Here is a 13,416-nt window from a genome sequence, read left to right as displayed (position 1 = left end):
AAATGGATGCCGAATATTCCTGTCTAGACACAATGGAAGGGGAGGAAATTGCCCTCAACCCAAAAAAAAAAAAAAAAAAAAAAAAAAAGGGGGGAAAAACCAGATAAGGGCAGGGGATCCAGAACTGAACTTACCAATAGGGGAACAATTACAAGTGACCTATGCAGGGGAACCCTGAGTAAGGAATTTGGGAGCCCATTCTTTCGCCCTTCCCCCCCATTCCCTGCTGGCATTCAGCCATGGCTTGCTGAGGGGTTAATAAGCCTCAGACCCCAAGAATGGGAACGGCCACCCAGTTGAGTGGAGTGTCTGCCAACAGCCAAGACACCCCTCCCCCCCAAAACTATAAGATGGAGGTACCGACTAATATAGTTTAGGAAGTTCTGCCCTTCATGGACAGCACCACTAGGTGGTACAAAGTTGACCATTACTTTAATAATTTCTCAAGGTCTTATCACACCACACCAACAGCCTCTGTATGAACTGGACCTTCACAACACAAAGTGTCATACACTCACATGCACAGCTTCATTATGGCAACTACTAGCTGTAGTGGAAACCAGCTTACCAGGCACAAATAAAATGTGCCATTACATTTTAGAAATACGCCAGATTTAAAACTGTGCACAGCTCTTTCTATTGTGGATTCACTGTCACTTCAGACTTCACCTCAGACTAAAGCACAGCCAATACCCACTCTACTGTCTTACTTGGTTTGCCCGTTCCAATATGCTAATCAGTTCTCCTGCAACTCTCCAATCTTTTCTGGTTACCAAGGTAATTGATTCACCTGAGCGTCTGAAATAAAAGGAATCGCACATTTTAGGCATGGCAAAAGCTAAGACACAAGTAGACTTTTTATGCCAATATGACCATCAAATATCTACTAACCCAGCTCTCCCAGTACGACCAACTCTGTGCACATATTCTTCAATATTACGAGGAAAATCGAAGTTTAAAACATGGGTAATGTCCTGCACATCTAGCCCACGGGAAGCTAAATCAGTAGCTACTAAAACTCTCACTGCACCTAAAAAAAAAAAAAAAAAAAAAAAAAAAAAAAAGAGAAGATAGGGAAACAATGCTCATGCCTTGTTAAAGAGTAACTTGTGAGAAAAATAAATGAAATATAGCAAATAAAACTGCTACATAAGCCACATTGTAATTTAATGTTGTTAAAAACTTTATTTGCTTTTAAATCTGCAGCCACTGTAATTTTCTGTAAAATTCAATGCAATATGACAACCTGGACACTATCTATACACAGTTGGGTGTACTGATTGTCCCCAAAAATGACATTTCCTGCTTGGCTCACTAATTTTCCCCAAATTCTACACTAAGGTATATGTAACATTTTAGGAATCCTTTGTAGTAGGAACTATACTTTTGGTAAAATATTCCTTAAGGGTTCATTACTTCTGAAGGGATGCAGAAACTGAAACTTTACTCATTTGAAGGATTCAAGTGCATCAGCCGATTAAACACAGACACTCCCATTTAGGGACCAGACTTCCAAGGACATAGCAAAACCTACCACATTTGCTTAAAGCAGAGCTCCACCCAAAAGGGGAAGCTCTGCTTGTTTGCTTCCTCACCCCCTTCGCTGCCACATTTGGCACCTTTCAGGGGAAGCAGGTACCCGTTTGACAGGTACCCACCCCCAAGTGCGGGAAACCTTGCCACGGTGAGGTCCCCCGGAAGTTCAGCCACCCTCCTCATTTTCGTCTGCCACTGGGCCATTCACAAAGCGCAGCACGCTTTGCGCAGTAGGGAACCGGCTGTAAAGCTGCAAGGAATGGCGGTGACAGCACCCGAGAGCCGATCAAAAAAAAACGACTGTGGTGCCGACATCGCGGGATCCCTGGACAGGCAAGTGTCCTAACATTAAAAGTTTGCATCTACAGTATTTGTAGCGGAGCTTTTCTTTAAGAACAGCAACAGGTAGGGCTTTGCTACAAAGTTTAGTTTAGCTAAAGTTTGTTAAAATACTTGCAATGAGTCCTGCACCATTTTGGTGCGAATGCAATGCGAATGCAATGCGATTTCAGCCATGCAATTTGTATGGCTGAATTCGCATTGCACAGACATCACATGTGATCTGCACAGCAATGCGGTACAAATTACATGCAAGGTCTGTGTTCGCACCAGTGTGAACCCAGCCTTAAAGTCAGCATTGTCTTTCAGCTACACGTTCAGAATATTACATAGTGCCAACATATTCTGCATTGTTTCAGCGAGACCATTTGATAATTTTAGCACAGAAGTCCTTGTCTATAAAGAATGATGTTCCTACCAGTCAGGCAAACTGATGCACTAAAGAACGTCTGCTATTTGTCACCTAGTTCAGGAGGCTATAGAGAATGAAAGCACAGTTTTGTCTTTTATTATTGTATTATAATATATTCAAAAACTGCACATCTTACCCTTTTTGAAGTCATCCAGGGCCTGTTCCCGATCACATTGCTCTCTATTGCCATGTAATGACTGAACAGGGATTCCCTGAAGACTAAAGTCACTTGCCAAATCATCAGCACTGAAAAAAAAAAAAAAAAAAAAAAAAATCACATCATAAAATAAAACATATTTCTTAACGAGGAGAAATGTACATTTCCATGCAACTCACGCATCAAATGATTTGTGCACACATTTCATATCTACAATAAAGAACAAAAGTTAATGTTCTAGAGTACCACTGCCTAGCAGGCTATCAAAAGGCAGATCTGCACTCTAAGGCCGTATACACACGGGCGGACTTCTCGACCAGACTGGTCCGACGGGACGAATCCATCAGACAATCCGATCGTGTGTGGGCTTCATTGGACCTGCAGCAGACTTTTTTGGTCGAAAATCAGATGGACTTTAGATTTGGAACATGTTTCAAATCTTTCTGATGGACTCAAGTCCGGTCGAAAAATCTGCTCGTCTGTATGCTAGTCCGACGGATGAAAACCGATGCTGGGGCAGCTATTGGCTACTGGCTATCAATTTTCTTATTTTAGTCCGGTCGTACGTCATCACGTACGAATCCATCGGACTTCGGTGTGATTGTGTGTAGACAAGTCCGTTCGAAAATCCGTTGGAAAGACCGTCGGACCTTTGATGCCGAAAAGTCTGCCCGTGCTTACACGGCATAAGGCCTAGATGTAAAGATTTTTTGCCCCGTGTCCCCAGAAAGCATGCATTTTTAGGGCCAGAGGTAAAAGTTTATTAAAAGGGCTCAAATGATTTCTGTAAAAGGTGCCCATGAATAATGACGTAGAGTGCCATGAGTACTGCAGACCCTGACCAGAATGACGCACTCCTAGGGATTCTTAAAAGTAGGGTTGTCCCGATACTAGTATCAGTATCGGCACCGATACCTAGCATTTGCACGAGCACTTGTACTCGCACAAATGCTCCTGATGCCTTAGCCGATACCTGACTGGAATGGGAGAGACAGGAAGTCAGCGGGCGGAGCGGAGGGCAGAGCTGAGAGCAGAACGGAGAGCAAGTCCTCCGAGCAGGTAGTACAGAGTGCAGGGCACAGCTGCATCATCGGATCGGCGACCGGAGCCGTCACATTCGGTAATGGAAGGGACGCTCCGTGTTGCAGTTACACCATGAGTGTAACTGAAAATCCCGACGCCCATCTTGGTACACCCTGCACTCGGCCACAGTATGCCAGCAGCGGACATCTTGTTACACCCAGCCCATATAGTTCGGGCTGAGTGTAACAAGATTTCCGCAGCTGCTTTATTGAGGCCGAGTGCAAGGTGTACCAAGATGGGCGTCGCAGAGGCAGCATAAAAAAAAATAATCCTCTTGTGCCCATAAGTGTCAGCCATCAACCAGTGCTCATCAGTGTGTGCCATCTAGCAGTGCCAGCCACCAGTGCGTGCCACCTATCAGTGCCCATTAGTGTGTGTCACCTATCAGTGCCCATTAGTGTGTGTCACCTATCAGTGCCCATTAGTGTGTGCCACCTATCAGTGCCCATTATTGTGTGCCACCTATTAGTGCTACATGACATGAAAAAAAAAAAAAAAAAAAAAAAGTATCGGCATCGGCAAGTACTTGAAAAATAGTATCCGTACTTGTACTCCGTCTTAAAAAAGTAGTATCGGGACAACCCTACTTAAAGGTCAAGTCTCACAGGAAAGTGGGCTGGGTGACATCTGGGATCACATAACCCAGAAGAGATGTGGCTGCTGGGATGGCTTGAATCTGCTGTGAAAGGTATTGGAGAGTATTAATAGGCTTTTTTTTTTTAAATGCTGGGCCACTTATTTGCATGACTTAAGTGAAAAGTGGAGCTTGGCTTTAATATGATAATAATCTAAAACAATGGCATGTCTTTTTAATGTGACACAACACCATATACGTTTCCTTATACATCATCATACTTACACCAATTTTTTACCAACAAATATTAATATTTTGTCTTCAGGTTTTAGTGAATCAATTAAATGAAGAGTAAAAGCTCTTTTCTCTTCTTCTGGAATTACCAAAACTCTCTGTTCCACTGTATTAACAGCCTGCATGATAAAATGTAAGAGACACATTAAACCGAAGTGCAACTATTATAAGAGATTACTTTTAAACGTTACCTTAAAGCATCAATAAAACAAAAAAGTATTAAAATTGCAGCAAATTCTTAGATATGATGGCTGCAATAGTTTTTCTTTTTAGGCTTTTTCCCCTTTATTCTCACCTGGTGATCCTGTCAGCAAGTCTGTTATTTTTTTCAACTTCACTTAGCAGACAAAGCTGTCCAGATAGTGTCAGAATGTTGGGACAAGTCATTTACCACTGACAGAGGTGCTTAAAATGATTGGGTTTTATCAATTATCCAAAAAGGAAAAAAAAAATACCTTGTTGAAACTATTTGGAAAGTGTTAGCTAGAGTTTGTCTTTCATTTGTTAGTTTATCTAAAACTGCTAGTATGTCCAACACTCCCCTCACCCCTCAGACTGACAATGCTGCTGTCCAATAGTGTCTCTGTGCTCCTTCATCCAGAGTGTAGGCACTTTAATACAGGAAGCGTGTTACTGGAAGGATCATCAGGTGAACACAGAGGGGCAAAAAACCCTAAGAAAAGAAAACTAATGTAGCCACCACATCTGATTGGTAAGGTGCAATGTATTACATTTTTGGTTTTATACCACCTTAAATTAACATATATTTGGTAACTGCATATGCACAGCAACACAACGTAATACAATACCCTTCCAAAATATCCCTTTTTTATTTTGGACTCATCATAGCGTCACGTTTCTACTGTTGTCTGGAACCCTGATAAAAAGGTACCTTACCTCAGCTCTGGACCCTGTAACAGCCAGAGCTACAGTGTGAGGTGCGCTGAACCTCCTTGGTTCCATTCTCTAAAGTGCTAACTTTATTTCTCTAGACTCGAGAAACCACAAAGGGGGCTTGGACATGCCAGATGTTATAGAAGTGTCATCAGTGAGGGTGAAAAAAAGACCAAGTTGTTGCTCAAACTTTTACTTTAGAAGATATTTTGAAGAACTCAAAGCATTTCAAACTACTTTATTTTTCCACACAGTTTTCATGGACTGCAAAACTCAGGGCCGATCCCAGACAGGGTGCAAGGGGTGCAGTGCACCCGGGTGCCAGAGAGGTGGGGGTGCTGAAGCGCCAGAGTTCTCCCCTCCCTCCTCCTCTCTGTGTCCAGAGGCAGCTCCCTCCGCAGGTCACAGTCGCCGCTGTAGTTTGAGGCTCAAGCGGCAGCCCATCCCTCCTCCCTCCCCCTGTTAGAGAAGGAGAGCAGCTCCGGAGATCGGAGCGGCTGGTCTCTGTGTGGAGAGAGGCCAGCCGCGCAGTAACATCGCTGCGGGGGGGGCCCGTGCCTGACATGTTCTCCTCCTCTGTCTTTCCCTCCCACCCAAGCCTGTCTCGATCTGCTCTCCATCCGTGTGGCACGGCTGCACACTGTCCTCTCCTCTCCAGCTGCCAGTGTGCCAGAGTGTTTTTATGTATGCTAATGGAGGGGGGTCTCTACTAATAGAGGGGGGTCTGTCCTAAGCGGGTCTGTACTAATGGAGGGGGGGTTTCCTGGGGAGGTGTGTACTAATGGAGGGTGGGTGTTCCTGGGGGGTCTGTACTAATGGAGAGGAGGGGGGGCGGTTTGTCCTGGGGGGTCTGTACTAATGGAGGGCGGTTTGTTCTGGGGGGTCTGTACTAATGGAGGGGGTTGTCCTGGGGGGGTCTGTACTAATGAAGGGGGGGTTGTCCTAGGGGGGTCTGTACTAATGGAGGGGGGTTTGTCCTGGGGGGGTTGTACTAATGGAGGGGGGCTTTGTCCTGGAGGGGGTCTGTACTAATGGAGGGGGGTCTGTCCTAATGGAGGGGGGTTTGTCCAGGGGGTCTGTACAAATGGAGGGGGTTTGTCCTGGGGAGTTTGCACTAATGGAGTGGGGGTCTCTCCTAAGGGGGTCTGTACTAATGGAGTGGGGGTCTCTCCTAAGGGGGTCTGTACTAATGGAGGGGGGTTTGTCCTGGGGGGTCTGTATTAATGGAGGGGGGTTGTCCTGGGGGGGTCTGTACTAATGGAGGGTGGGCGGTTTGTCCTGGGGGTCTGTACTAATGGAGGGGGTTTGTACTAATGGAGGGGGCTTTGTCCTGGGGGGGTCTGTACTAATGAAGGGGGTCTGTACTAATGGAGGGGGGTTTGTCCTGGGGGGTCTGTACTAATGGAGAGGGGGGCGGTTTGTCCTGGGGGTCTGTACTAATGGAGGGGGTTTGTCCTGGGGGGGGGGGGGTCTGTACTAATGGAGAGGGGGGCGGTTTGTCCTGGGGGTCTGTACTAATGGAGTGGGGGTTTGTCCTGGGGGGGTCTGTACTAATGGAGGGTGGGCGGTTTGTCCTGGGGGGTGTGTACTAATGGAGGGGGGTTTGTCCTGGGGGGTGTGTACTAATGGAGGGGGGGCTTTGTCCTGGTGGGGGTCTGTACTAATAGAGGGGGGTTTGTCCTGGGAGGGTCTGTACTAATAGAGGGGGGTTTGTCCTGGGAGGGTCTGTACTAATGGGGGGGGGGGGCTTTGTCCTGGGGGGTCTGTATTAATGGAGGGGGTTTGTCCTGGGGGGGTCTGTACTAATGGAGGGGGGGGGCTTTGTTCTGGGGGGATTCTGTACTAATGGAGGGGGGTTGTCCTGGGGGGGTCTGTACTAATGGAGGGGGGTTGTCCTGGGGGGTCTGTACTAATGAAGGGGGGTTTGTCCTGGGGGTCTGTACTAATGGAGGGGGTTTGTCCTGGGGGGGTCTGTAGTAATGGAGAGGGGTTTGTCCTGGGGGGGGGGGGTCTGTACTAATGGAGGGGGTTTGTCCTGGGGAATCTGTACTAATGGAGGGGGGTTTGTCCTGGTGGGGGTCTGTACTAATGGAGGGGGGGTGGTTTGTCCTGGGGGGCCTACACCCAGGAAAGTACACCCAGGACTCCAGAGGGAGAGGGCAGTGCTGAAAGAACACCATCAGAGAACCCCGCTGCCCTGCGCCACCAGAGGGAAAGCCACACAGCCTAACGCCATCCCTGGCGGAGAAAGGAATGGAGTAATTGCAGGAATACATATCTGGGTGCTACCCAGCGGAGTCGCCACAGGCAATTCAGAGTGAGCTGACTCCTGATCAGAGGAACCATTGCTGTATCGCTGGGTCAGGTGAGAGGGCCGATCGGCCATTATCTACTAACGTCCATAGGAACTGCAGTCTCTGACCATCTCCTGTATTATTTCTGCAGTCTCTGACCATCTCCTGTACCATGTCTGCAGTCTCTGACCATATCCTGTATTATGTCTGCAGTCTCTGAGCATCCCCTGTATTATGTCTGCAGTCTCTGACCATCTCCTGTACCATGATTGCAGTCACTGACCGTCTCTTGTATTATGTCTGCAGTCTCTGACCATCTCCTGTACCATGTCTGCAGTCTCTGACCGTCTCTTGTATCATGTCTGCATTCTCTGACCATCTCCTGTACCATGATTGCAGTCTCTGACCGTCTCTTGTATCATGTCTGCATTCTCTGACCATCTCCTGTATTATGTCTGCAGTCTCTGACCATCTCCAGTATCATGTCTACAGGCTCTGACTGTCTCTTATATCATGTGTACAGTCTCTGACCTTCTCCTATATTATGTCTGCAGTCTCTGACCCACTCTTGTATCATGTCTGCAGTCTCTGACCATCTCCTGTATCATGTCTACAGTCTCTGACTGTCTCTTGTATCATGTCTACAGTCTCTGACCTTCTCCTATATTATGTCTGCAGTCTCTGACCGTCTCTTGTATCATGTCTGCATTCTCTGACCATCTCCTGTATTATGTCTGCAGTCTCTGACCGTCTCTTGTATCATGTCTACAGTCTCTGACCTTCTCCTATATTATGTTTGCAGTCTCTGACCATCTCCTGTATTATGTCTGCAGTCTCTGACCATCTCCTGTATTATGTCTGCAGTCTCTGACCATCTCCTGTACTATGATTGCAGTCTCTGACTGTCTCTTGTATCATGTCTGCATTCTCTGGCCATCTCCTGTATTAGGTCTGCAGTCTCTGACCATCTCCTGTATCATGTCTACAGTCTCTGACTGTCTCTTGTATCATGTCTACAGTCTTTGACCTTCTCCTATATTATGTCTGCAGTCTCTGACCGTCTCTTGTATCATGTCTGCAGTCTCTGACCATCTCCTGTATTATGTCTGCAGTCTCTGACCATCTCCTGTATCATGTCTACAGTCTCTGACTGTCTCTTGTATCATGTCTACAGTCTCTGACCTTGTCCTATATTATGTCTGCAGTCTCTGACCGTCTCTTGTATCATGTCTGCAGTCTCTGACCATCTCCTGTATTATGTCTGCAGTTTCTGACCATCTCTTGTATCATGTCTGCAGTCTTTGACCGTATTATGTCTAGAGGCTCTTTCTAACAGACAGCCCTCTGTGCGTGCATCAGAGAGACTCCCCTCCAGGTCTCATTAGTGTACTTTCTTTCTATATTTTCTTTATTGTTAAGAGATCATGAGAGGATCCCAGGGTAACAAAGACTTCTAAGGGGAGCATCTCTGTGTTTGAGTCATTGCCATAGAAACATTTGTAAAGGGGAGGAGTTGGTAAGATGACCACGCCCCTTTTGTGGGGGCGCCAGAAATATTTCTGCACCCAGGCGTCTGTGACCCTAGGATCGGCCCTGGCAAAACTGGCCCTCCCAACAGCAGTTTCATGCATCACACCATGCTTTATCTAGTTATTTTGCCCAAAACAACTGGTTAAAAATGTGACACATGAAAAAACAGTTAGGAAACTCATTTTTTCATCCTGCGAGATGAATTGGCAAACAAAAGTTATTTAAAAACCTGCAAATGTTTTAGTATCTCTCCTGGAGTGATTGAAACACTCTTGGGGAATTCAATAAAGCACTACCAAAAGAGTTCTGCCGCCATGGCCCTCTAAGATGACCTGCGTCAGATTTGAGCCTCTCTACTGCCCGTTTTGGTAACTTTACAAACATGTGTGGCAAAACAGGTAGCTCTCAGTAGTGCCACTTTTACAATGTGGCACTATTATTGCTCCAGATTCAAAAATAACTACCTCTAGTTTGTAGATAACGAAACTGGAGGTAATTAACCTCATAATGACACCTTAGCACATAAATGCAGAGTGCAGGAGGTGGGCTTTAAACCTGGAAACTGCATGTATGGGTACCAGTCTTTGCTCTTGGAAAGCTGCACAGTATGCTCTCAGCACATAGACCAGACTCTCGTACTAACAGGGTTTAAGGCCAGGGTCTAAAAGGTCGGGTCAGCATATTTTAGGTTGCATTTAAATTATATATATTTTAATTATATATCATATCAGTGTGTTTTAGGTAAGATATATATAAAAAAAAAAAAAAAAAAAGTGTATTTTAGTTTCTGGGCCATAGTACAGGTACTACAGGTACAAAACAATTAAAGTGATTGCAAAGTATAAAAAAAAATAAAAAAAAATAAATAAAACAAACATGTTATACTTACCTCCTGTGTGCAGTTGGTTTTGGCACATATCAGCCTGGACCCTCCTTCTCGGGTCCCTCCTTGCTGCTCCTGGCCCCTCCCTCCTATCAAGTGCCCCCATAGCCAGCAGCTTCCTAGCCGAGTCACAGCTCTGTGTGTCCATTCACCCCGGCCCCCCTCTTTCCCCTGATTGGATGACTGACTGAGTGATAGCCACGGGAGCCAATGGCACCACTGCTTTGTCTCAGCCAATCAGGAGTGTCCCTGACGACTTAGACATTCATAAACATCACTGGAGAGAGATGGTGCTCAGGTAAGTAATTAGGGGGTGCTGGGGTGGCTGCTACACACAAAAGGTTTATCTTAATGCACAGAATGCATCAAGATAAAAAACCTTCTGCCTTTACAACTCCTTAAAACACAAATAAGTGGTATGGCTTGGATTGGCAGGAGCAGGATCATTTTTTTTTAAGTTATAATAGCAAGAAATATTCAACTACACTTAGATTGTAAAGTCTAGCTTTTATTTTTTTAAATAACAAACATTTAATACATGCCTGCTCTTCTCAGGTCCCTCCTTTCTGTCGAGTGCCCCCACAGTAAAGCAGCTTGCTAGGGGGGCACCCAAGCCAAGCTGCAGCTCCGTGTCTCCTATTCAGACACTGAGCTGCCCTTTGCGCCCCTCTCCTGATTGGCTAGCTGACTGACAGTCGCGGAAGCCAATGGCACCACTGTTGTGCCTCAGCCAATCAGGAGGGTGAGTGTCGGATGGCCGACGGACTCGATGACATCGCTGGACAGAGATGGGGCTCAGGTAAGTATTAGGGGGTGCTGGGGAGGCTGCTGCATACGGAAGGCTTTTTATCTTAATGCATTAAAGTGTTACTAAACCCACAACAGTAAAATCATTCTGTATATGCAACATAGCATGCTCGTTATACTCACTGTGGAACTTAAGGGGTTAATCCTCTGCATTGTGTAAAAAGGCTATTTTATGCTGTATGCACAGATCCTTCCCACCTGCACTGTCTATCTGGGGAGGGCAAGCTAACACAGGCAGAGTAGCCGACCTGCACATGCTCAGTTGTGTCTTTTATGCTGGAGAGAACATTTACTTGTTCTCAGAGCTAGCCAGGTCAAGATATTGACATAGTTGCATAGTTACACAGTAGGTGAGGTTGAAAAAAAAAAAACACAAGTCCAACCTATGTGTGTGATTATATGTCAGTATTACATTGAATATCCCTGTATGTTGCGGTCGTTTAGGTGCTTATCTAATAGTTTTTTGAGACTATCGATGCTCCCCGTTGAGACCACCGCCTGTGGAAGGGAATTCCACATCCTTGCCGCTCTTACAGTAAAGAACCCTCTAAGAAGTTTAAGGTTAAACCTCTTTTCTTTTCATTTTAATGAGTGGCCACGTGTCTTGTTAAACTCCCTTCCGCAAAAATGTTTTATCCCTATTGTGGGGTCAAGCATCTCTTCTCCAGAGAGAATAAGTTCAGTGCTCGCAACCTTTCCTCATAACTAATATCCAGACCCTTTATTAGTTTAGTTGCCTTTCTTTGTACTCGCTCCATTTCCAGTACATCCTTCCTGAGGACTGGTGCCCAGAACTGGACAGCATACTCTAGGTCCTGCCAGACCAGAGTTTTGTAGAGTGGGAGAATTATCGTTTTATCTCTGGAGTGGAGACATCATACATGTGGGCGTGTATACAGGCTGTAGTTAAAATCTCCTCCTACCTGAACTCTCAGCACTGGAGAAACTGCAGTTTATCACGTAACCATGGTATACAGATCATCCAAAAAGGTATATTAGTGGCAGTATTTTAATGTAAAAAAAAAAACATAAGCTGTGGGCAATTGGGTGGGGGGGGTGGGGAATGAACGATAAACTATTTTCATATTACTGGGTTTAGTAACACTTGAAGATTTAAAACCTTCTGCCTTTACAACTCCTTAAAAAAAAAAAAAAAAAAAAAAAAAAAAAAAAAAAAGATTTTTACTATTTTGGGACAGCAAGCAGTGGGCAAATTCTATACAACAGTTACATGAATTTGTTGCCCGCACTGTTATCTGTCATGTGGAGGCACATAAGAAATTCTAAAGATTGCCAGATACCCTTTATAAATTATGAGTTACTTATTTTTGAGCACTTATTAAGGCTACTACTTACAGCCAAATCAAGTGTTCCAACGTATACCATCAATGGATCTTTCAAGTAAGTTCTGGCTAAACGGCGAACACCATCTGGCCAAGTGGCACTAAAAGGAGAAAAAAAAATAAATAATACACATCTAAGTAACATATTGAAAGGAAATTCAACCTACATTAAAGTGGTAGTTAAGTCTACATTAACTGCTTCCATGTCAGCAGCTGTTCACGCATTCGTAGAAAAAAAATTGCAACTAAAAAGGTACTCTCCATAAAGATGTGTATCAAAAAGGATTAATTAAATATCTGCTTTTGATTGAATGCTAGAAACAGGTTTTCAATTGCTGGCCAAGAAGCAAGGAATTTTGATGCATCTGTAAATTCTATATCTTGAAGTGTACTACAGGACACAGGATTTGATTCATAGACCATGGGGTTATGTGCAGCTACCTTCAGGTGATTGTACATTGGCAAAAATTTTGCTTGGTCCGCCCCTAGTGTTTCTATATAACCCTGCCCACTGTGTGAGACTCCAGTTTTGTTAGTAAGCAATATAGATCACAGATAAGAGAAGGGAGGGACCTGTGCCCTGTACTCTACTCCAAGGATGTGGACTTTACAAGTACATCAAATTTCTCTCATCTTTATAGTACAATACAGGACAAAGGAACCGATTCATAGACCACAGGATGTCCCCAACCAATAATCGAGGGGTGGGTACAGTACAACTAAACAGCAGGAACAGGCCACAGAAAAAAAAGACAGACAACAGGCCTAAAACAATTTGATAACAGTAGATACACCTTGTGCTGCAAGAGCAACAATGGAGACTGTACAGATGCCTAGCAATTGTTTGGGAGTAACCTGAAACAGAATTTAGGTGGTGGCTCTCTTTAAAGATGGTGTGCAGACTCCAAATGGTGTATAGGTCTCAGAACATGATTTTAAATGAGGGCACGGGCAAAGGGAAGGCGAAGGAAAGAAGGACTTGTTTCTGGAGGGTAGTAAAGGGGGAAAAAGGAGCACCCAGGCAGGTGAAAGTAGAGGGAGAAGTCCCAAAGAAGGGACCTTTTAGTAAGGAATGAAGAGAAAAGGGGGAAGGTTCCAATAAAGACATGGTTCTTAGCCATATACATCATGCCTGATGGTAAAACCCTAAGGGAATCAAAAGGGCAAAATGTTGTGCAGGCCAGAAGAATACGGTAGGAAAATGTAGGTGGTTTCAAGGGACAACAGGAAACATTTTGGTGGTAAGGAGAACACCAGCTTTCAGACTAAA

The 13,416-nt window shown here is 45.0% G+C and overlaps 1 protein-coding gene across 1 annotated transcript in view; it reads right to left on the bottom strand.

The window, feature by feature from the left end:
* Positions 1-13,416, bottom strand: part of DDX43 (DEAD-box helicase 43) — a 232,407-nt gene that overhangs the window by 50,013 nt on the left and 168,978 nt on the right. Inside the window, exons 11-15 of the mRNA XM_073626798.1 lie at positions 12,160-12,247; positions 4,387-4,514; positions 2,424-2,533; positions 892-1,030; positions 711-798 (exon numbers count right to left, since the gene is read on the bottom strand). Of these exons, the coding sequence (XP_073482899.1) occupies positions 711-798; positions 892-1,030; positions 2,424-2,533; positions 4,387-4,514; positions 12,160-12,247 (553 nt within the window). The remainder of the gene's footprint in view (positions 1-710; positions 799-891; positions 1,031-2,423; positions 2,534-4,386; positions 4,515-12,159; positions 12,248-13,416) is intronic.

The sequence above is a fragment of the Aquarana catesbeiana genome, linkage group LG04, assembly GCF_042186555.1.
Source record: "Aquarana catesbeiana isolate 2022-GZ linkage group LG04, ASM4218655v1, whole genome shotgun sequence".
Taxonomy (NCBI): Eukaryota; Metazoa; Chordata; class Amphibia; order Anura; family Ranidae; genus Aquarana; species Aquarana catesbeiana.
The sequence above is the reverse complement of the archived record's forward strand: the minus strand, read 5'-3'. Positions and strand labels throughout refer to the sequence as shown.